General features: G+C 47.8%; 1 protein-coding gene across 11 annotated transcripts in view; it reads right to left on the bottom strand.

Annotated features, from left to right (window-relative positions):
* BCL2L1 (BCL2 like 1) overlaps window positions 1–15,456 on the bottom strand; it is a 46,446-nt gene extending 30,990 nt beyond the window's left edge. Inside the window, exons 1-4 of one of the 11 annotated variants that reach the window (XM_045574542.1) lie at window positions 15,311–15,456; window positions 13,139–13,833; window positions 7,479–7,522; window positions 4,333–4,441 (exon numbers count right to left, since the gene is read on the bottom strand). In XM_045574542.1, coding sequence (XP_045430498.1) covers window positions 4,345–4,441; window positions 7,479–7,522; window positions 13,139–13,702 — 705 coding nt within the window. In that variant the 5' untranslated portion in view covers window positions 13,703–13,833; window positions 15,311–15,456 and the 3' untranslated portion in view covers window positions 4,333–4,344. Of the gene's footprint in view, window positions 1–4,332; window positions 4,442–7,478; window positions 7,523–13,138; window positions 13,834–14,137; window positions 14,284–15,310 lie in introns of those variants that run through there. The other 10 variants (XM_045574538.1, XM_045574539.1, XM_036417557.2 and 7 more) reach the window with 10 other exon arrangements.
* Between the last annotated feature and the right edge of the window lie 5,339 nt (window positions 15,457–20,795).

Raw genomic sequence — 20,795 nt, 5'->3', positions numbered from 1 at the left:
GCAGCAATAAGACCAAACATTTATAGTTCTCAAAGTGCTTTTTCATCTATCATCTCCTTGGGCTTCACAGCTCACTCATAAGGGAGGCAAGTTGGGTGTTATCTTTCTTCAACAGATGAGGCAACAGGCAGAGCTTGGGCAAGAGCCTTAGGCCACACAGTAAACAAGACTGGGGCCATCCTGGAAAAACTCCAGAGTCCCCCAAACACCTTGTTTAATCAAACACATAACAAGCACCTACTGTGTGCTAAGCATGCTCCTACACATTTAAATACTCAATCCATTCAGTCAACAACTATGATTGAGCACCTTCTATATTCCAGGCTCTGTGGCAGGATCTAGAGACAGAGCAGTGGATAAAGCAGAGGAAGAGTTCCCTGTTTATTGAAGGTACTTGGCAAAGAGAAAAGGAAATATGCTGCCCCATTGCTAAATGCCTACTCTGCAACATTGGCCAAACTCTACAGTGTACCAAACATGACTTGGGAACCTTGTGGAGAAGGTTGAGTCCGTCCTGAGCTTCAAAAATCTTAAGATCTCCAAGCTCTTAGTTCAAAAGATAATCCACATGCTTTATCAGCCTAAAAGTTTGTTTTTTAAAATAATGTACTTACTTGAATGAGAGAGAGAGAGAAATTGGTTTGTTGTTCCATGTATTTATGCACTCACTGGTTGATTTTTGCATATGCCCTGACTGGGGATTTAACACACAACCTTATGGTATCTGGTTGATGCTCTAATCAGCTGAGCTACCTGGCTAGTTTGCTCTTAAAAAGTAGCTCTAGCCAAGACCAGTTTGGCTCAGTGGATAGAGCGTGGGCCTGTAGACTGAAAGGTCCCGGGTTCGATTCTGGTCAAGGACATGTACATTGGTTGCGGGCACATCCCCAGTGGGGGGTGTGCAGGAGGCAGCTGATTGATGATTCTCTCTCATTGATGTTTCTAACTCTCTGTCCCTCTTTCTTCCTCTCTGTAAAAAAAATAAATAAATAAAATAAAAAGTAGCTCTAATAGCAATGACAGGAACTTGAAGGCAATATGATACAGAACAACAATAGTAGGGCCATACTGAGTAGTAATTATTATATGCCAGCCTACATCTTAACAGTGATGGATTTCTCTCAGGGAAACAATGGAGAGGTAGGCATCAGGAATACCAGGAGCAGCTGCTGCCTGGAAGGCTGGTGCCTCCAGATCCCCCAACAGATTCTTCCTCACTCCGCTGAGAGGAGAAGGTAAGGTGGAAACTGTTAGGTATGCTCAAGCTATCCCTTCGGCAATTCCCATTCTGCTGAACCTCCGGAAGAAGTTTGTGACCTCTAGTTGCCATCTACCAAGCTCTGAGGGAGACACAGAAGGGAGGCTGTTGCAGAATAGTCTTTCCTCCCTGGGATGGGGTCAGGGAGCATACTAGGGAAGAAGCCTGATTGGTTCTTTACTCTCTTGGGCAAGAAGCCTATACATGTGATATGGCACATGTCCTTCACATGGAACCCCTTTGGGGGAATGTCAGGGCACCTTTTGGACTCAAGTAGCCTCAAAAAGGAGAGACTGGCACAACCCTGAACTGCAAGCTAAGCTAACAATTTCTAAGCTTTGTAACTAGGTCATCAGGTTCCTGAAGAAGCCAGCTGTGGCTGGGGGTTGGGGAGGGAAATTTTTCAACCTACCAAGATCCCTACTTCCCTTCAGGCCCCACCCTCCCCGAAATCTGCACCTGCTCCCAAGTGGACCCCTCCCCCCAGCTGGGCCCAGCTGTCAACGGCTCCCAATGCCCCGCCCCAGACTTCCACAGGCCAAAACCCCAGAAGGGGGGAGGTTGCTGTTGGGCAGGAGGCATCTTACTGCCACCTGAACTCTTCTGAAGGAGCCATGGGGAGGAGTGGCCTCTCTTGGGGGGCTATTTCTTGCTCTGTTAGGACAACAAGAAAGCAGGCCCCCTTTGGGCCGCCCAGGATACCTTCCTGGCATTGTTGCCACAGGTGGCAAGAGACAGGTGATGTTTACCTGGCTGAGATCAGAATTGCCAAAAGACTTCAATCAAGCTTTTGAATCTGCACCTGGCCCAGAGACCCAAAATAACCACCAGGGCAGCCTACCTGATCTGCAGGTCGCAGGTGCCTCTGTCTGCTGAGCCCCGGCTGGCAAGGGATTCTCTTTCCTACGGGTTACTGGAGACCTAGATGCATCCCTCTGGTGATGGGCCTCTCCCCATTGGATCCACCTCTACCATCAACCATCCCATCCCTCTTCCCAGAGGCCACCATCAGTCACTGCTTCCTTTTTCATGACCAGGTGTACTGACGATCTACACCCTTTTCAGCCAGTCTGTCTCCTCACTGACTCCCAAATGCTTCATACACAATCCACATTCCAGATCTGTCTGGGTGGTTCTTATTTATTGAGCCTCTCTGGCCACATTCTTTTCACCAACTGGAAGTCTTCAAAGCCCATATCCTCTTAACAGATAATGATGCCTTACAATGCTGAGCTTACTATACTAGTATGTGTCAGGCACTGTGCTAGATGGACTATGGAGTCGCTCACTCACTCATTCAACAAATACGTGTTGAGTGTTTCCTATAAGTCAAGCACTCTGCTAGTTGCCGGGGATGAGGGTAAAAATGAGACAAAGCCCCTACACTCTGGGAGTTTAGGTTTTACTGGAGGAGATAGACAGCAGACATGTAAACACGGATAGCTTCTGAAGAGGTGATATTTGAGTTGAAGACCTAAATGATAAGAACACAGCCTTAATTAGAGCTAGAGGAGGAGTAATCAAGGCGGAAGAAACACAGCAGCCCATGAGAAAGAGATTATTGCTATTATCTTCATTTTATAGATGAGGAAACTGAGGAGTCAGTGTGAATTACACAAAGCCACACTACTGAGAAAACTATTATTCAAGTTCCTAGTAACCTTTCCCCTTTCTGACATTCCACAACTGGCACAGAAGAGGGTCTCGGTTGGTAATGCAGTTGGCGAGGGAGAGGGTGCACACTGATGATGCAGACTGAGGATGTAGCTTATGGTGGAAACGATTTGGTTTGGCAGGGGTCCAGGGCACCTGTAGGACGCAGCCAGTAGGTCTGTCCTCTTCTGCTTTGGAGTCCACACCACAGATTTGGCACAGTTTGCCTGGAACCATTCATCGAGTGTTTTGGGTCTACTCCTACTGCTTCAAATGAGTTTGCTTCCTTAGAGACAGAGACATTTTTTGTAGCCTAACCTGCATCTAATAACAACCCTTCATGTTCATTGAGACCTGCCTGGCTGAGTCTTTGCCCAACCCCAGGCCCTGTGCCAAATACTCAAAATGAAATAAACCAGTCTGGGCCTGCAAAAGAGCTTTGACACAGTGGCTTTAGCATCAGATATATCTCAGTACAAGATGTTCAAGGTGTGTTACTGTGGACACATTATAGAGCCTCTTGAAGCTCTGGATTTTCCATCTTCACATTAGAACAGTTGTGAGGGTCAAACAAGACGATTATGTCAAGGGCATAAACATAGCACCTGGCACAGAGCCAGCAGTCAACATAGACTCTGTTATTATTACTAAAAAACACTTTTGTGTTTCACTTTCTGGCTTAAGCCTCACTTACTCTGGTAGGTTGATATTACTAAGATTTATGAATGAAAACTTGAAGCTGATTTGCCTGGTGTTACGCAAGAAATCAAGCTAAGTTTCAAATCAGAGTTGAGTTTTATCTATGGGTGTGTTGAAGGAGATCAATACACACTAACTAGAATAAACCTTGCCTGGCATGTCCGGGAACTAAAATCAGTAATGTATAGTTTGATGACAGAAGGACACCGGCCAGGCCCAAGGTGTGGGGCATAAAAACATACCACTGAGGCCTGTTGCTCACTGCAGTATCCAGTGTCCCTAGCATTCAGCACGTATAAAGCATTCATCAGTATTGGCGGATTTAACAAATGAAAAACTCTGAAGACATTTCTGAGCAATTAACTAGCCTTAGGGGAAGCAGGCAACATCGATAATACCTACCTGCATTACAAATGAGAACTCGGATTCTAAATCTGGCTCTGCCATGTACGGTGCCGCTTAGTTTCCTCCCTGAACTGGGACTGACCACCTAACCTACCGCACGGTAAAATGGTGTGCACAAAGAAGTCTGGTAACTTATAAGGTATTATCATGCACATAAAAAGCAATTATCTCCAGACAATCAGGCGGTAAAGGATGAAGTCAAACACCTGGAGTTTGAATCCCAGGTCCTCCTGGCACTAGCCGATGAGGCCCTGAACACGTCACTGTTCACTAAGCCTCAGTGTTCACAACCATAAAATGAAGACACCACCACCTACGTGGTTGGCTTTTTAAGAATTAGAGATAGCATAGGCTTTGGAGTAAGACAGAATTGGTTTCAAGGACAGACTCTGTCTCCTGCTAACTGAGTCCTTCCAAATCTGTGTCCTATAATGATAAGATTTCGAAATAACAGCACAGAGGTGTTGGCCTGCCACACAGTGAGCACCGGATAAATGCCAATGATCACCCTGACACAGGTACAGCTCGGGTAGGGGGCACAGTACAATGTTTAAAGGCGGGAGCTTGGAGGCTATCCTCCCAGGCTTTGCCACTTACTAACGGTGCTACCTTGCATAAGCTGCTCAACCTGCCTGTACCTCAGTTTCCTCATTTGTAAATGGGGATAATAATAGTACCAACTTCAGGGTGTTGTCTTGCGAATGGAATAAATTAATACATGTAAAGCACTAGAACAATGCTTGGCATAGAGTAAGCACTTGATAAATGTTAGGTGCTATTAATAGTGATGTTAACAATAATATTAATCACCAAGTAGAATAAGGAGGAGAGACTGGGACATCGGCATCACAGGGAATATTTTGAGAAGTTCCTAGGAAGCCATTTCTGGGCAAGTTCTTACCCTCTGAGAGAAAAGCTTCCACGGAAAGGACCTGAGCTTGGAGGCTCCTGAGCAAAAAATGCCTGTCCCACTGACCAGGAGGCCAGCCTCTGGGGAGGCAAGTCAGGCTCCTTGGAAGGGACACTGTGTTCCCAGCCGCCTGACTCAGGGGAACAAAGGCACGTGTGTGTGGCCAGGGAGGAGGGAGGGCAATGTTTCCCTTTCAAGAGCAGAACAAAGGATCTGAGGCATAGTTGAGTGCGTTCCAATCCCCTCCCAAGCTATATCCCCCAGCCTCAGATGATTGTCCAACAAGGTTTTCAACCTAGCTTCCTGAAAGGTGCTGGGTGGAGTGGGGCAGGGGAGGGGGACAGGCTCCACTTCACTCTACCCTCTGTCATCAATCTCCAAGAGGCAAGATTTATATGTGACAGACCTCTAAGATCTCTCTTAGGAGACTCCATCCTGTGGAGGGGGGAAGGGGGAGTGATGAGGCGGGGCAAGGGAGGTACTGGGGGAACTCAGGGTTAATGGATAGCATGAGCCACTGCAAGTGACAGGCTAAATGTCCCTCTAGGGGGAAGTCCAAGATTGGAACTGCTACTGAGTGAAGGAGCCATGGAGAGAACCCAGGAGTTCTGACCAATCCCCCATTATGGGGCTGGGAGAAAGGTCTGATAGTACAAAGTAGAAATGCACTTTCTAAATCTTTAAAGAATGATCAGAGGCCAGAGAGAGAAGCTGGGTGAAGGGTGAAGGGGAGGAAGCAAAGTAACTGACAAGAGGAAAGGGAGGGACACATCCAAAAAAAGTAGTTTGTGGAGGGGGAGACTTCAGGGACATTACTTTCCAGTTTCCATACTCTCGCCAGCAGGAATCTGGCTGCTGGGTTGGGACAGGAAGCAGTCCATGGAAGTCATGGCAATGGCATTTCCTGAAGAGCAAGAGAAAAACCTCTAGTTCCGAGGGGAGCTCTGGAGTCTGCCCAAAAAGCCATGTAGCTTAGAGCGAGTTGTAAGGCTCCAGCTTGCCCTGAGAGTCTCATCAGGGATGAAACCAAGTAGCAATGGTTCCAAAGCTAGTTTCTTTCCGCACAAAAAAATTATTTGCAAAAATCAATATGTAGTAAATGGGAAGCCAGATGATGTGATTGAGGAAGCCGTAGGATGCAGCTGTTGTTTGCCGCTGGCTGATCCTAATAGTCACCACTCTGAGAACCTTAAGACTGGAACTAACGCACTGCATCTTCTGAAAAAGGCACCATCATAGCCATTTACAAGTTAAAAGACTTGCTCAAGGTCCCATAGCAAGTAAGTGGTCAAGTCCTGATTTGAAAGGCCCAACCCTGCATCTTCCTCCTGATGTAACTTCCGGCAAGCTGCTTCATCTTTCTCAGCCAGATTTCCCTCTGGCTCACCACCCTGGGTGGCCATGAACATAAAAACAAAAACAAAAACAAAAAACAAGGTGGATATGAAAATGCTAAGCACTGCCAAAACCGGTTTGGCTCAGTGGATAGAGCGTAGGCCTGTGGACTGAAAGGTCCCGGGTTCGATTCCGGTCAAGGGCATGTACCTTGGTTACGGGCACATCCCCAGTAGGGGGTGTGTAAGAGGCAGCTGATCCATGATTCTCTCTCATCGATGTTTCTAACTCTCTATCCCTCTCTCCTCCTCTCTGTAAAAAATTAATAAAGTATATATTTTTTTAAATGCTAAGCACTAAAGTGCTACATGAATCTGGAGTATTATTAGTGTGGGGTCAGTGATAAATTTCCCTATTATTGATACTGAGATTAGTTAACTTTTGCAGTTAAAGCACTGCAGTTTCTAACAGAAAAGAGCCATCCTAAAAACAAAACTAACGTGAAATGTAATACTGGAAGAATCTGCCTCAGGCCTTAGGCCAGTGTGAACCAGGATTCCTAGACTATCTACTTCGACCCTCCATCTTACAGATGAAGATAAGAATGAGACAAAGTCCCTACAAGGTGAGATGGTGAGTTGGAGCAGATTGAGAGTACAACTGGGTTCCTATCCTGACTCTAGACCAGGGCTTGTACTACATGGCACAGGAACCCTATGGTGCTCCTGTTCTGACAGGAACACTGGTAAGGCATGTCTGCCCTGAGGGTCACTACTGCATCCAAAAAAGGGAGGCTGGATACTGAAGAGTCTGTGAATAGGTCTCTGACATGAGTTCTGTGGCAAAGAATAACTACAACACCAATATGTGCCAGGATCTATGCATCTTAGGCACACCTCATTAGGTCTTTGCCATGACCTTTTAAGCCAGGTATTATTTGTCCTAAGGCTCAGGAAATCCAAGGAGCTGGCCCAAGGTCACACAGCTAGATGTGACAGACATGTGACAGTTATTCAGACAGAGATATTGTAGCAATGGAGGAGGATGATTCAGGATACCACAATCGGAGAATGATCCCTGAAGAACATCTAACTCATTTAGTCCTCATTCTGTGACCTCTAAGTGGACCCATCAATATGTGTAAGCTTGGTCTTATTTTTCAGTCCCTTTTCACCACTTCCACCTCTACCTCCTGATCCAAGCCACTAGTTTTTTCACCTGACAGTTGCACCAGCCTCTTCACTGGGCTCCCAGTGGCCACCCTTGAAGAATTCAAATCATTTCACCTGGCCTCTCTCATTTAACCAAAACTAAGTCCTCATCAAAGTCTGTAATGTCCCATGTGATCTGACCTCCGACTACCTCTCCCCCACTCAATCTCAACCACGCTGCACTGTCACCTCTTACCACCCGTCCCAATGTTTCTTCTCTAGCTGCTTAACCTTCTTGCTAAACCTTGAACATGCCAAGCATACTCACTCCTGAGCCCATTTTCTCTCCTTAGAAAACTTTTATGCAGGTATCGTCCACTACTGCATCTTCTTCAGGTCTTGGCTCAAATACTAACTTTTGGTGACGCCTTCCCTAACCACTCTTAAAATTGCAGCCCCACTTCCCTTGCTAGGTATGCCCTAGGCCTCAACCTGTTTTATTTTCTTCCTAGCACTTACTAACACCTAATATATGATATATATACACATATATATGTAATTACATGTTTATTGTCTGTCTCTCCCCACTTGAATGTAAGCTCCACAAGGACAGAAAATTTGTTTTATTTAATGTTGTACCTCTGGTACCTAGGACAGCCTGGCATACAGTAGGAGTTTGATAAAGACTGTTTGGATCAATGAGTAAATAAATGATCAGGTAAAGGGCAGTTTCCATTACTATTATTCTGGTTTAATATATATCTGTTTCTTCAGGAATTGATTTGGCATCTCAGCCTAAGACCTCTGTTCAGTGCTCAGGAAATAAGTATGGAAAAAACAAGTATTGATTAGGACACTCAAGAAGTTTCTAAACCTGATAAGAGACTTGGTAAATTTTAGAAATGTCTTATTTACACTAATTTAAATTCTACCACTGCTCTTTTCCTCTCATTAATGCAAGTTCTGCTGGGTACCCTACTGATTTTTTAAAAAGGCTTAGCCCCTCTTCCTTCAGATATTTGAAACTGGTGATCATATTCTCCTGGGTCTTCTCTTCCCCAGGCTAAACAAAAAGACCCAGTGGGATTGTGTGACTCGAGTCTGCCAGCTGAGAATGGGGAAGGCAGACTGCGGCTGGAGGAACAGAAAAGAAGCAGATCTAGGAGCAGAGTGACTTCTTCAAAGAAAAGAGATGGAGTCCTTGGGGAAGACTCCATGGAATTAGGTTGGAGGTTGGGCTAGGGACAAGACCCTGCTAATTACTGTAGTAGGAGATTATGTTGCTGTAGAAGAGCAGCTCACTGAAAATTACTCCTAAACTAACCATGCTACCCCCCAAAAAGCCCTACACAGTTACTGAAAGAAAGCCCATACAGAAAGGCTGAGGGTGCTGGAAAAGCCAAGGCTGCTGGGCATAGAAGAGGACACTCAAGCCCACTGCCCTCAGGACAGGAACCTGTTTGGGAAGAGAGAGCTAACAACTGCTCCTTCCTGCAGCCCAAACAAATCAGGTGACGGGGTGACGGCCCACACAAAAGTCGAGGGAACCCTCTGGGTTCTGCTGGGGATCCCTGAAAAAATACCTGGGTATTTTTATATCAGAAGTTGGAAGGGTGCCATGGGGCTAATGTGGAAATTTGTTCTAGGAAGTCTAGAAAACCCAGTGATGGTGACAGAGTTCTAACAGCAACCTCAAGTGTACATCCACAAGAACTGGGTGCTCTGAGGGGGAGCCCCTGAAACACTTCTATCTCACTTTGGGACCTGAATGAGATTACTAAAAATTTCCACGTTTGGGGTTTCTAATGGGGTTTCCCCAAAACCACAGAGCTGTAGCAGCTGCTATGATCTGCAAAGGTCTCTGAGGTGTCTGAGCAGACATTTTCTATACAGAAGAAGCCAGACCAGACAAGAAGAAGCATACAGAAAGCAGAAGACCACAGCCACGCAGACTGGAAAAGACCAAATTATGTATTCTCCCCCTCACACCTCACTGCTCTCAGCAATGGTGCTTCCATCTAGCTGTGGGGTTTCCCAGGGACAGCAATCCCAAAATGTCTTAGCCCACCAGGGTCCTCAACCATAACTGTCCACATTAACACTGGAAAGCCCCAGTAACACTCTGTCCCTCTAGGGAAGGTCACATTACATATACCATTTTGGGTGAACATCTTGGGGCTGACTTTGTTTCCTCAGAAACTCTGGGGGCAAAGTTCAGTCTTCTCAGGCAGGTAAACTATTCAGTCTTCTGAGGCAGGTAGTCTATTCAAAAGGGGTGCTTCCACCCTACAATTAAGGCCCAGGAAGGGCCTTTGTTCTAGATCCTTTACTAGAGTCAAGCTATGGTAGGTGGCTATCATTACTGCATTTTACAGGGAGAGATGGATGAACAAGAGACAAACAGGTTCAGCATCTTGCGAGGTGACCCTAAGCAAGCAAGCAGTGATGTGGCTATGAGTCTGGAATTCCAGTCCTTGGAGCATCCCTTCTTCCCGCATGCACAATTCTTATCTATTGGGAGGGCCTGAGAGGGTCTTAACAATGAAAAAATTAACAGGAAGCCCACTCTGACTGGGCAAACTCCTGATACCCACTTGAGTTTACCAGGGCAAGAATCTGAGTCTACGTACTTGCCTTTGGGAACTGCTACTGCCAATAAAGGCACTGTTCTTCCCGCAGCTACTAAACAATGCCAAGATCACAGCCCAGAGTGAGCACCTACCTCCGCAGGCATGTTTTACTCAGCCCAACAGCATCTGGCTTTCTGTGCTAGTCACTTTATTATTCCTTGGAGAACCTGATATGGATGGAAAGAGTTTTAGACTTTGGATTCAGGCCAACCTATGTGTAACTTCTCATTCAGTCACTTAACTGGCGGTGGGGCACCTGGGGCCAAGTCACTCAGCTTCACAGGTAAACTGGGAATAAACCTACCTACCTTAAAGGTTATTGTGTGTAATACATAAAATAGCATGTCATTTCCATGAGGAAAGGTTCCGTGTCTAGCTTGAGGCCAGCATCTAAAACAGTGTATGTGTCATAGTAGATGCTCAATAATTATAGCTGCATAAGTAAAAGACCTAAGACAATGCCTTGAACATAATATATACTCCATCAAAGGCTCGTTTCCTTTCCTTTTCCTGTAGGGATGTTAAATTTAGAGAATACCCAAGGATGAAACAACCCATAACTCCTATACTCATGGATCCCCCTCCAGCCACATCCTCCTGGGAGGTTATGAGATGCCACTGTAGCAGCCAGTCGGTGCAGCTCAAACCAAATGGTACCTGAGAGGAAAGTGGGCAGGAACCTTCCACCCAAAAGATCCTGAGTCACCCTGGCCAGTTTGGTTCAGTGGATAGAGCATCAACCTGAGAACTGAAGGGTCCTGGGTTCGATTCCGGTCAAGGGCACATGCCCAAGTTGTGGGCTCAATCCCCAGGAGGCAGCTGATCAATGATTCTTTCTCATCATTGATGTTTCTATCTCTCTTTCCTCTCTCTTTCTCTCTAAAATCAATAAAAATATATTTCAAAAAAAGAAAATAAAAAGATCTTGAGTCAATTCCTTCTGGCCTCAGGGAAAATGCATGCCTAGAAATAGTTCTGACATAACTGGCTCATCTGCACACATCCCCTCTGTTCACCAAAAGGAAGAGGTATATGGTATGTCGTCCAACGGGCTCTGGTAATTCTTGAGCAGTGAGCAAAATGGAATTTCAATCCAGTGGCTGTCTAATGAACTTGCCCAGTGCTGCTGTGTCTAAAACCTCTTTTCACATGCAACACTGATGACTGGCATCTCTGGTCCAGGTAGCCCTCTGCAGAGGCTGGCTGGTAGACCAGGCAACTCTCCCAGATTGCCTTTTGTTAATAGCTGGCAACAACCTACCTGTTAATAGGACCACTGGCCAAAGACAACAGTCATGCAAAGTTGGCAAAAGGCCCAAGTCTACCTAGAGATGCTTCAGAGGGTGTGTCTGAATGAAGCTTTGGAATCCTGTCCCTCCGGTAATCAGCTGAACAAATATTTGCCCCCAAAGAGAATCAAAGCAGGGGGGAATGAGAGGTCATTGAACAAACCAACAGGAACTATTTAATCATTTATCCCCCCAGGGAGTTCATTTACAGAATGGCTTTCAAGTCTGGTCAGCCTTAGCTCAGGGAGCCCTCTCCTTTACCTCCCCCAAGCCCACCCCAATCATCTGACCTTATTGACTTATCTCTTTTCCTCGTACAAGTACTGGCAGTGGGAAGAGTTGATGAAGTTGCAAAGAAATAGGAAATAAGAAAGGGGGTGGGGTTCCAGAGCAAACTCAGAGGTCTCTGCTCATTCGTAAACTGAAGTGCCTGCCACGCCCTAGGCCCAGCCTATGGATAATTGCATTCTTGACATTCCTGAGTCCATGGTGCATGGCCCCTTAAATCTTAGTTTCTTCAATAGATGACTTATTTTGCACAGCTTGCTCAATTTTAGGGGTATTCTGAAGGAACATAATACCTCTCCTAAGCCCCCACCTCCCCTAGGCAGGGAGATAGCACGAAAATAGGACTTAGGTCACTGTAGAATAGCAAAAATTGCCTACAATGACCACCGATACAGAATTTCCCACCACTGTCCCATCCTGGTTTGGTGACAAGCAAAAGAATTCTCTCTCCTAGGAAAGCAATGAGGCATGCCTCCTAGCCCCAACTGCTACAGCAAACGTGTTGGTGTCAGTCACTGTGCTCATATTAGCTCCAAGATTACAATACCCTGCAAGGCAAGGAGGGCTTGCCACATTTTTTTAGCGGAAGAAACTGAAGCTCAAGGTAAACTGGTCTGTCCATTGTCACACAGCTAGGTAAGTGACAGTGCTGGGACTCACACCCATGTCCGTTTGATTCTGAAGTCAGTCACTGAATCTTGATGTCCCTAAGCCCCACAGACTCAGTTCTTGCTTTGCCAGCAACAGTGCTCGGTGAAGAGGCCCCAGGGCCCTGGCCGGAAAGCAATAGGCAGAACAGCTGGAGCTCCCCAACCGACCCTAGGTAGTGAAGTACAAAGTTCAGGCTTAATGTGTGACACTGCAAGAGCTCAGGAAGCAGGCCAACCATGTAGAAAGTTGCACGCGTTAGAGCAAACGAACGCAGGGGTGCAGCACAAACACAACTGGCCACTGCCCCTAAAACCAGGCAATCCTCAGCCATCCACGCCAGTGGGAACTCTGCCTGGCCTTGCCTTTTTCTGAGAGAATATCAGGTATGCAAACTTTAAAATAAAGAGAATTTGATGTGGGGGAGGGAAGCCCAGAATAGACTTGACATCCCCGAGAGAGGTAAGCATGGAGGGGCTTATGGGTCACTGATACTACCTTCTCTAGGCCTTATACCCATCACCCCTTTGGGTGGTGAGCCACTATGTCAGGGTGAGGGGAACACTGGACTAACTTCCCACTCTCACATGAACAGGCTATGATTTCCTCCACCGAGGAACTGGAGCACAGGCATGAAGGAGTGGGGTCATGAGGGTGACCAGGATGAAAAATGCCCCGTCCTTCAGGAACTAGGTCATCTGTTCTTTTAGAACTGATAACCTTTTGCAGTGCTGAGACCAGTTCATGTCTCCTTAACAACACGTCCAGTAACCATCCAGCACAACAGGAAGAGATACGGGGAAAGGCCGATGAGATCTCTCTGAGCGGAGGCCAAGGAAAAGGGACACACAAGGAGGGGGCGTGGTCCTTACCCAGCCTCCGTTCTCCTGGATCCAAGGCTCTAGGTGGTCATTCAGGTAAGTGGCCATCCAAGTTGCAATCCGACTCACCAATACCTGCATCTCCTTGTCCACACTCTCCACGCACAGTGCCCCACCGAACGAGAAAAAGGCCACGATGCGACCCCAGTTCACCCCATCCCGGAAGAGTTCGTTCACGACTTGCTCAAAGCTCTGATACGCGGTCCCCGGGGTGATGTGGAGCTGGGATGTCAGGTCACTGAACGCCCGCCGGTACCTCAGTTCAAACTCATCGCCCGCCTCCCGCAGCGCCTGCTTCACGGCCGCCATGGGAATCGCCTCCCGGGCGTCCAGGCGGCTGCTGTGGCCGGTGGCTCCGTTCACCGCAGGGCTGTCCACCGGGTGCCAGGACGGGTTGCCATTGATGGCGCTGGGGGTGTCCACCTCTGCTTCAGTCCCCTCTGGGGCCTCAGTTCTGTTCTCTTCCACTTCGCTAAACTGACTCCAGCTGTATCCCTTCTGGGAGAGCTTGTAGGAGAGAAAGTCAACCACCAGTTCCCGGTTGCTCTGAGACATTTTTATAATAGGGATGGGCTCCACCAGTCCATTGTCCGGAACACCTGCTCCACTCACCGAGTCTGGTCTCGGGCTAGTGGTTGCCTTCTGAGATCCGGGGCCGAGATAAGGTTCTGAAGGGAGAGAAAGAGCTTCAGGAAGGGGAAAAAAATAAAATAAATAAAAATTAATATGCAAGCCATCTAACCCACAGCATCGCATTCCACCTCCTCCAGATAACCACAACCGGTTTCTTTGTGGTTCTTAGGGAGGTCTGAGACTAGCTTCTCAAAAGACTTCCATCAAGTCAAATGGAAAGCACCAGCAAGCAGTCAGTCTCTGAACCATCATCACACCGGCCTCTTCCCCCCCACACCCCCGCCCCCCCAAACCCCGGCCACCTCCTCTTCCCCGAAGCTGTCGGCCCCCCATCCCCTCCACCCCCGCTCCACCTACATTCAAATGCGTCCCAGGCTACAGGCAGGCAGGTGCAGTCCCCGGACGATCTTTTGTACCATGGGGCCGGGGAGGAGGAGGTGGCTGCCGGGATGCCGGTAACTCAGCCGGCCTCACGGGCAGCGATCAAAAAAAAAAAAAGAAAAGAAAAAAAAGAAAGAAGAAAAAGAAAAGAAACCGGCTGCGGCCGGAGGGATCATGCGAGCCGCCGGCTGCGCGTCCGGAGGGCGACGCAGGAATTAGGAAGCCCGGGAGCCGCCGCCGCGCTCGCTTCCTCCTCCATCGCCCAGAATGAGGGCGGCCTCCGCACCGGCAGTCCAGCCCCCTCGCTCGCTCCGCACGCTCCCCGCTCGCTGCCTCCTACTGGGAGCCGGGAGAACTCTCCCGGAGGCGGCGGCGCGGGCTCTAGGGCTTTCTGTTGATGTTGTTGTTGTTGTTTCTATTTAAGTACCGACCCCGGGTGGAGGCTTCCGAAACCCCCGGCAAGGACTTCCCTCAATGGGGCTCAGGGCTTCGAGGAGGGGCGGAGGGAAGGGGAAACCGCCTGGCCTCTGAGGTCTGACTTCGGAAACGCCGCCGCCGGGCCTTTCCGGGAGGCTGAGGCCCGGGGACCCCCCAGAAACGCCGCCGGTCGCCTCTGAATCCCCCCAAGGCCCTGGGCGCGGCGGCGGCGGCGGCGGCGGCAGGGGGCTGCCGGGCCCTCCATTTCCCGCACCGGCACAATGGCCGCCGGCGCCCGCACAAAGCCGGGTGAGGGTGCGGGTGCGGGTGAGCGCCGGGCCGCTCCGGGCAGGGACAGGGTCAGGCCTGCTCGAGGACCCCACAGCGGAGACCACGTTTTCCCGGAGCCGGGATCCCGGCGGCTTCCTGGCGCCCCCCTCCCGGCAGGGCTGGGGGGTCGGGGGCTGCACCTCTCCGGAGCCGAGGTGGGTGGGCTGCGGCCCCACGGCTCCTCCCGCGCCCGGGGCCGGGTACCCGCGGGGCCACCGCCCAGTTACTAAGCAACCGCTCTCCCTCAGGGGCGCCCCCTAGACCTTTCTGGGAGAAGGGGGTCTCGTCCCCGGCGGCCCGCCCCCAGGACCAATCAGAGAGCCCCGTCGGCACGGAAGCGGGACGGCGAGGGCTCCCATTGGGCGCAAGGCCTGCCACACACAGGGGAGGCGGTGCTCTCACCTGTGAGCCCCGCGAGCCGTGGGGGGCCACATTCCCCCTGCGTCGACCAGGTCGTTTCCAGATGCGAGGGCTCCTGGCGGCCGGGTTCCGCGCCGCTGACCCGGGCCGGCCTACCTTGCTGATGGCTCCCTCTTTCTCTTCCGAACGAGCCGGCCTCAGTTTCCCCTGAAGAGACCGGGAGAACTTGCAAGCTCAGTCACTTCCGGTGCCGAGGCAGCGCGCGCGAGCCCGAGACGCAAAGGGAGTGCACGCCTTGAGGACTGGCGTCAAGACCTGGAAGAGAGCGCCCCCTTGCGGTAGATCTCGGGAACCAAGGACGAGGAAAAAAACCAACGTTTACATTCCTATTTCCATTCATTCATTCATTTAGTCATTTTCATCTACCTGTCAGCTTATATATCGAAAAAGCATTTCGTGTGGCTAAGAACATTAAGTTTAGGATTCCAACTCCAGTTAGTCAAGTTATTCAACAATCCTGTGCCTCAATTTTCTTAACTGTAAAATGAGTGAAAATCAACCTCCATCACTGAGTTACTGTGAGTATTAAAATAATTGATATTTGCCCTGTCTCCCTCCCCTCCTCCACACACACCGGTAGTTTAGATGGTTAGATTATTGTCCTGATGCGCCAACGTTGGGAGTTGGCTGAAAGGTCAGAGCACATTCAAGGATCAATCAATGAATGCATAAGTTAGTGGAACAATAAATCGATGTGTTTTCTCTCTCTCTTATTAATAAATAAAAATAACAAATAAAAGTTATTATTTGTAAAGTCCGTAGAATAGTGTATGGTCCAGAGTATATGCTTTATGAATTCATCAAATGTACCGTGTTTCCCCGAAAATAAGACATCCTCCGAAAATAAGACCTACTTACAGGTTTCCTTCTGAGTGAAATATAAGGCATCCCCCTGAAAATAAGGCTCCCCCCCCCCCAGGCTAAACATGAGAGATTTGGTCCACTGATTCTGAAAGAAATGGAGTCACAAGAAATTCACCAGGAAATTCAGGAATTGGATTGTTATGATGATGTTTCCAGAAGATGATGACATGATTGTCATTGAATAAATGAGTAAATTCTTGATACTGTAGGATTCACAGTTTGTCTGGTTTGTGTTGACAACTACCGTACTACCGTACCGTATACAGGAATTAAATTTCCTTTATTTTCATTTAACAATAAATGTGTACAGTATTCTTCTTCATGGAAAAATAAGACATCCCCTGAAAATAAGACCTACTGCATCTTTGGGAGCAAAAATTAATATAAGACACTGTCTTATTTTCAGGGAAACAGGGTAGTATTGTTTGGGTTGCTAAAGACAAAATTGGGAACAAGACACGTCCCTGACCTTTTAAACCCTTTAGATAGAGAGAGACAGTAAACAACTAAGAAAATATACAAACAAGGTAATTTCAAATAGTGACTAGGGCTAGGAAGAAAAAGTCAGGGTACTGTAATAAAGAGGGTGAAGGGAGAGTTGCTACTTAGACTGGGTATTAAGAATGTAAGCACTGCCCACTGAGGGAGAGAAGCATTTATTCAGCAACTGTTTATGTAAGGTGACTAGGGATGCCCTCTAGTGTAAATTTAATTGGTTAAAAATTAGAGCCCTAACCGATTTGGCTCAGTGGATAAGCATCAGCCTGCAGACTTAAGGGTTCCAGGTTCGATTCTGGTCAAGGGCATGTACCTTGGTTGCAGGCACATCCCCAGTAGGAGGTGTGCAGGAGGCAGCTGATCGATGTTTCCCTCTCATCGATGTTTCTAACTCTCTATCTCCCTCCCTTCCTCTCTGTAAAAAAAAATCAATAAAATATTTTTTAAAAATTAGGTATACAGGAAAATGGGATATTAAAAATATACCAAAAAGCATAGATTAAAAAGTAAGTCCTCTTCTCACCCTACTTTCCAATCCCCAGTTCCCCTTATAGAGGTTCACTTTTATCTCTGTAGTCTTTCAGAGATTGTCACTGTATGCACAAGCAAATCCTATATAATAAAAAGGTAATATGCAAATCGACCCTCGCACCCTCACAAAGACGGCTGCCCATAACCAGGCCATCAGGGGGGTTAGTGAGGGATGACCAAACGACTGAACAAGCAGGCTGCATGGGGCAACCAGGCTGGTGGGGGACAGTTGCAGGCAACCAGGCTGGGGGGTGAGGGCCAGTTGGGGTGACCAGGCTAGCAGAGGGGAGCAGTTGGGGGCGACCAGGCCAGCAGGAGGCGGGCAATAAGAGGCGACTAGGCCAGTGGGGGCACAGTTGGGGGCGGTTAGGCTGGCAGGGGGGCAGTGAGGGGGGACTAGGCCAGCAGGAGGGCAGTTAGAGGTGACCAGGTTGGCATGGGGAGTAGTTAGGAGCGATCAGTCTGGCAGAAAGGGGCAGTTGAGGGCAACTAGGCTGGCGGGGAGGAGGGAGGCCAGTAAGGGGTGACAGGCTGGCAGGGGAGGGGCAGTTAGGAGCAACCAGGCTGGCAGGGTAATTAGGGGTGGAGTAATTAGGGGTGATCAGGCCGGCACACAGAGGCAGTGAGGGGCTATCAAGCTGGCAGGGTGGGGGCAGTTAGGGGTGACCAGGCAGGCAGGTGACAATTAGGAGCCAGCAGTCCAGGGGTCAGGCATCCTCTGAGGGGTCCAGTATTAGAGAGGGTACAGGTTGGGCTGAGGGGATTCCCCCACCCTGGTGCACAAATTTCATGCACCCGGCCTCTAGTTTATATGTATAAATGTTTTACACAAATACTTTCACATCTTGCTTTTTTCACTGTGCTCTACATTTTGGATCTGCCTCAATTTTTTTAAGTTAACAACATTATAAAGATGTCATAATTTACTTGCTCAATCCCCTATTTGGGAACACTTAGGTAGTTTCCAATCTCTTTCTTCCCAAACAATGTTATAACTTGTCCACTTGTTATTTTGCATACGTGGGAGTTTATCTGTTAGGTAAATTCCTGGGAATGGAATTATCAGCAAGTGAGTATATGGATTTGTTTTCGCTTTATTTTAATCGATATTGGCAAGGCGGTCTCCACAGCGGTGGTACCAGTGTGTCCTACCATCAATGAATGTGCCAATTTCCTCACATCCTGAACGACACAATGTGTTATGAAACCTTTTTATCCTTGCCAATAAGATAGATTAAAAACTGCCCTTGCCAAAACCGGTTTGGCTCAATGGATAGAGCGTCACCATTTGGACTGAAAGGTCCCAGGTTCAATTCCGGTCAAGGGCATGTACCTCGCTTGCGGGCACATTCCCAGTGGAGGGTGTGCAGGAGGTAGCTGATTGATGTTTCTCATTGATGTTTCTATCTCTCTCCCTTTCTCTTTGTGAAAAACCAATAAAATATATATTTTTCAAAAAACACCAAAAACTGCCCTAGCCGGTTTGGTTCAGTGGATAGAGCCTACAGACTGAAAGGTCCCTAGTTCAATTCTGGTCAAGGACACACGCCCAGATTGCAGGCTTGATCCCCAGTAGGGGATGTGCAGGAGGCAGCCGATCAATGATTCTCTCTCATCATTGATGTTTCTATCTCTCTCTCCCTCTTCCTTCCTCTCTGAAATCAATAAAAAAATATATTTTAAAAAAGATAAAAACCAAGATGTGCTTTTATTTTTTATTTCTTTTTAGTAAGAATAAAATTGACTCATATTTATGAGTCTTTTTTTAGGGGAGTCTTGTTCTGGTGAATTCTTTGTTTATTTCAATTGCCCTTTCTTCAGTTGGTCTTTCTGTTGAACTTTTTTTCTCATTGATTTATAGAAATTTTTATCCTTTCTAAATATAAGTTGTAAATATTTTCCTAATGTATTATTTACTAGGGGCCCAGTGCATGAATTTGTGCACCTTGAAAGGAACTGTGGGCTGTGAGCCCCCCCGCCCCCATTCTTCCTACCACAGCCCCGGCCCGGTCCTCCCTCTTCTGGCAGCCCTGCTCCCACCACCACTGTTCCCACGCATTGATGGCACCTGTCCTGCTCTCACCTGCTGACAGCATGGAGCAACTGGGGCGGGCGCCAGCAGCAGGGGCGAGTGGCGGCAGCTGCCCCAATAATACCCCAGGAGCAGGGGGAGGTGGAGAAGCCCTCAGGGGTGATTGGGGCTGGCAGCTGCCACTTGCCCTCACTGACAGCGCTGAGCGGTTGAAACTGGCACTGTGCACTGGCAGTGGGTGTGAGCTGCAGCTCTGGTGCCAGCTACAGGTGCTAGTGGGGCCAGTGCCATCAGAGGGGGTGAGTGGTGGCTGCTGGCCCCGATCGCCCCTCCGGATTTCTCCATCTCCCCCTGCTCCTGAAGGGCAATCGGGGCCAGCAGTCACCACGTGCCCCCCCGCTGACGACACCGGCAGTGGGTGTGAGTGGGGCTGGCACCGGCAGCAGGTGTGAGTCCCAGCAGGACCACAGCCCACAGGAGCAAAGAATTTTCAGTAACTACCAGAGGCTCATTCCAATGACAGCTGGTGCCCCACCTTGGTTTGGTGCCCCCACTCACCTGCTTCACTATTCAGCCATCTTCCACTCTCTGCTGCCTGCTGCCAATGCCTGCCATGTTATGCATGTGCCCCCTGGTGGTCAGCACATGCCATAGTGACCAGTTGTTTGGTGTTCTGCCGTTCTATTTGTATATTAGGGTTATATATATATATATATATATATATATATATATATATATATATATATATATTACCAAGGAGAATTTTTTTTATGTGTATTTTAATTTATTGTTCTTGTCCTTTATGGCTTTCAGGCTCTGTATCATTCTTAGAAAGACCTTTTCTAGTTCAATATTATAAAAATAATTCTGTTTTCTTCTAGTTTTTATATTTTATATTTAAATCCTTGTTCCATTCATTTTGGTGTATGGTGTGAGTCCAGCATCCAAATTTTTTTTTTTTTTTGGCAAATAACTACCCTGTTATACTAATATTACCATATTTTCTCAATCATTTGAAATGTCTCCCTTATAATACATTCCCATTTATTTGGATCAATTTCTGAACTTTCTATTATGTTCCATGAGAATGTTTTAAACTGGGGTAGGACATGATTTACTTTTTTGTTGTTGTTGTTGTTGTTGAAGGAGGAGTTTGGGGGGAGAGAGAGAGAGAGAGAGAGAGAGAGAGAGAGAGAGAGAAAGAGAGAGAGAGAGAGGGAAAGAGAGAGAGAGAAAAAACATTGATGTGAGAAAGACACGTTGATTGGTTGCCTCCTAGGGCTGAGGATCAAACTTGCAATCCAGGTATGAGCCCTTGACTGCAAATTGAAACCATATAGCCATACCGGCCAGAACTCTGCTTTTTTAAAATTTTATTTATTTATTTATTTATTTATTTATTTATTTCAGAGAGGAAGGGAGAGGGAGAGATACCATGTTTCCCCGAAAATAAAACATCCTCTGAAAATAAGACCTACTTACAGGTTTCCTTCTGAGTGAAATATAAGGCATCCCCCGAAAATAAGGCCCCACCTAGGCTCT

Source organism: Pipistrellus kuhlii, unplaced genomic scaffold (assembly GCF_014108245.1).
Source record: "Pipistrellus kuhlii isolate mPipKuh1 unplaced genomic scaffold, mPipKuh1.p scaffold_m20_p_6, whole genome shotgun sequence".
NCBI lineage: Eukaryota > Metazoa > Chordata > Mammalia > Chiroptera > Vespertilionidae > Pipistrellus > Pipistrellus kuhlii.
This window is presented reverse-complemented; position numbering and strand designations above follow the sequence as displayed.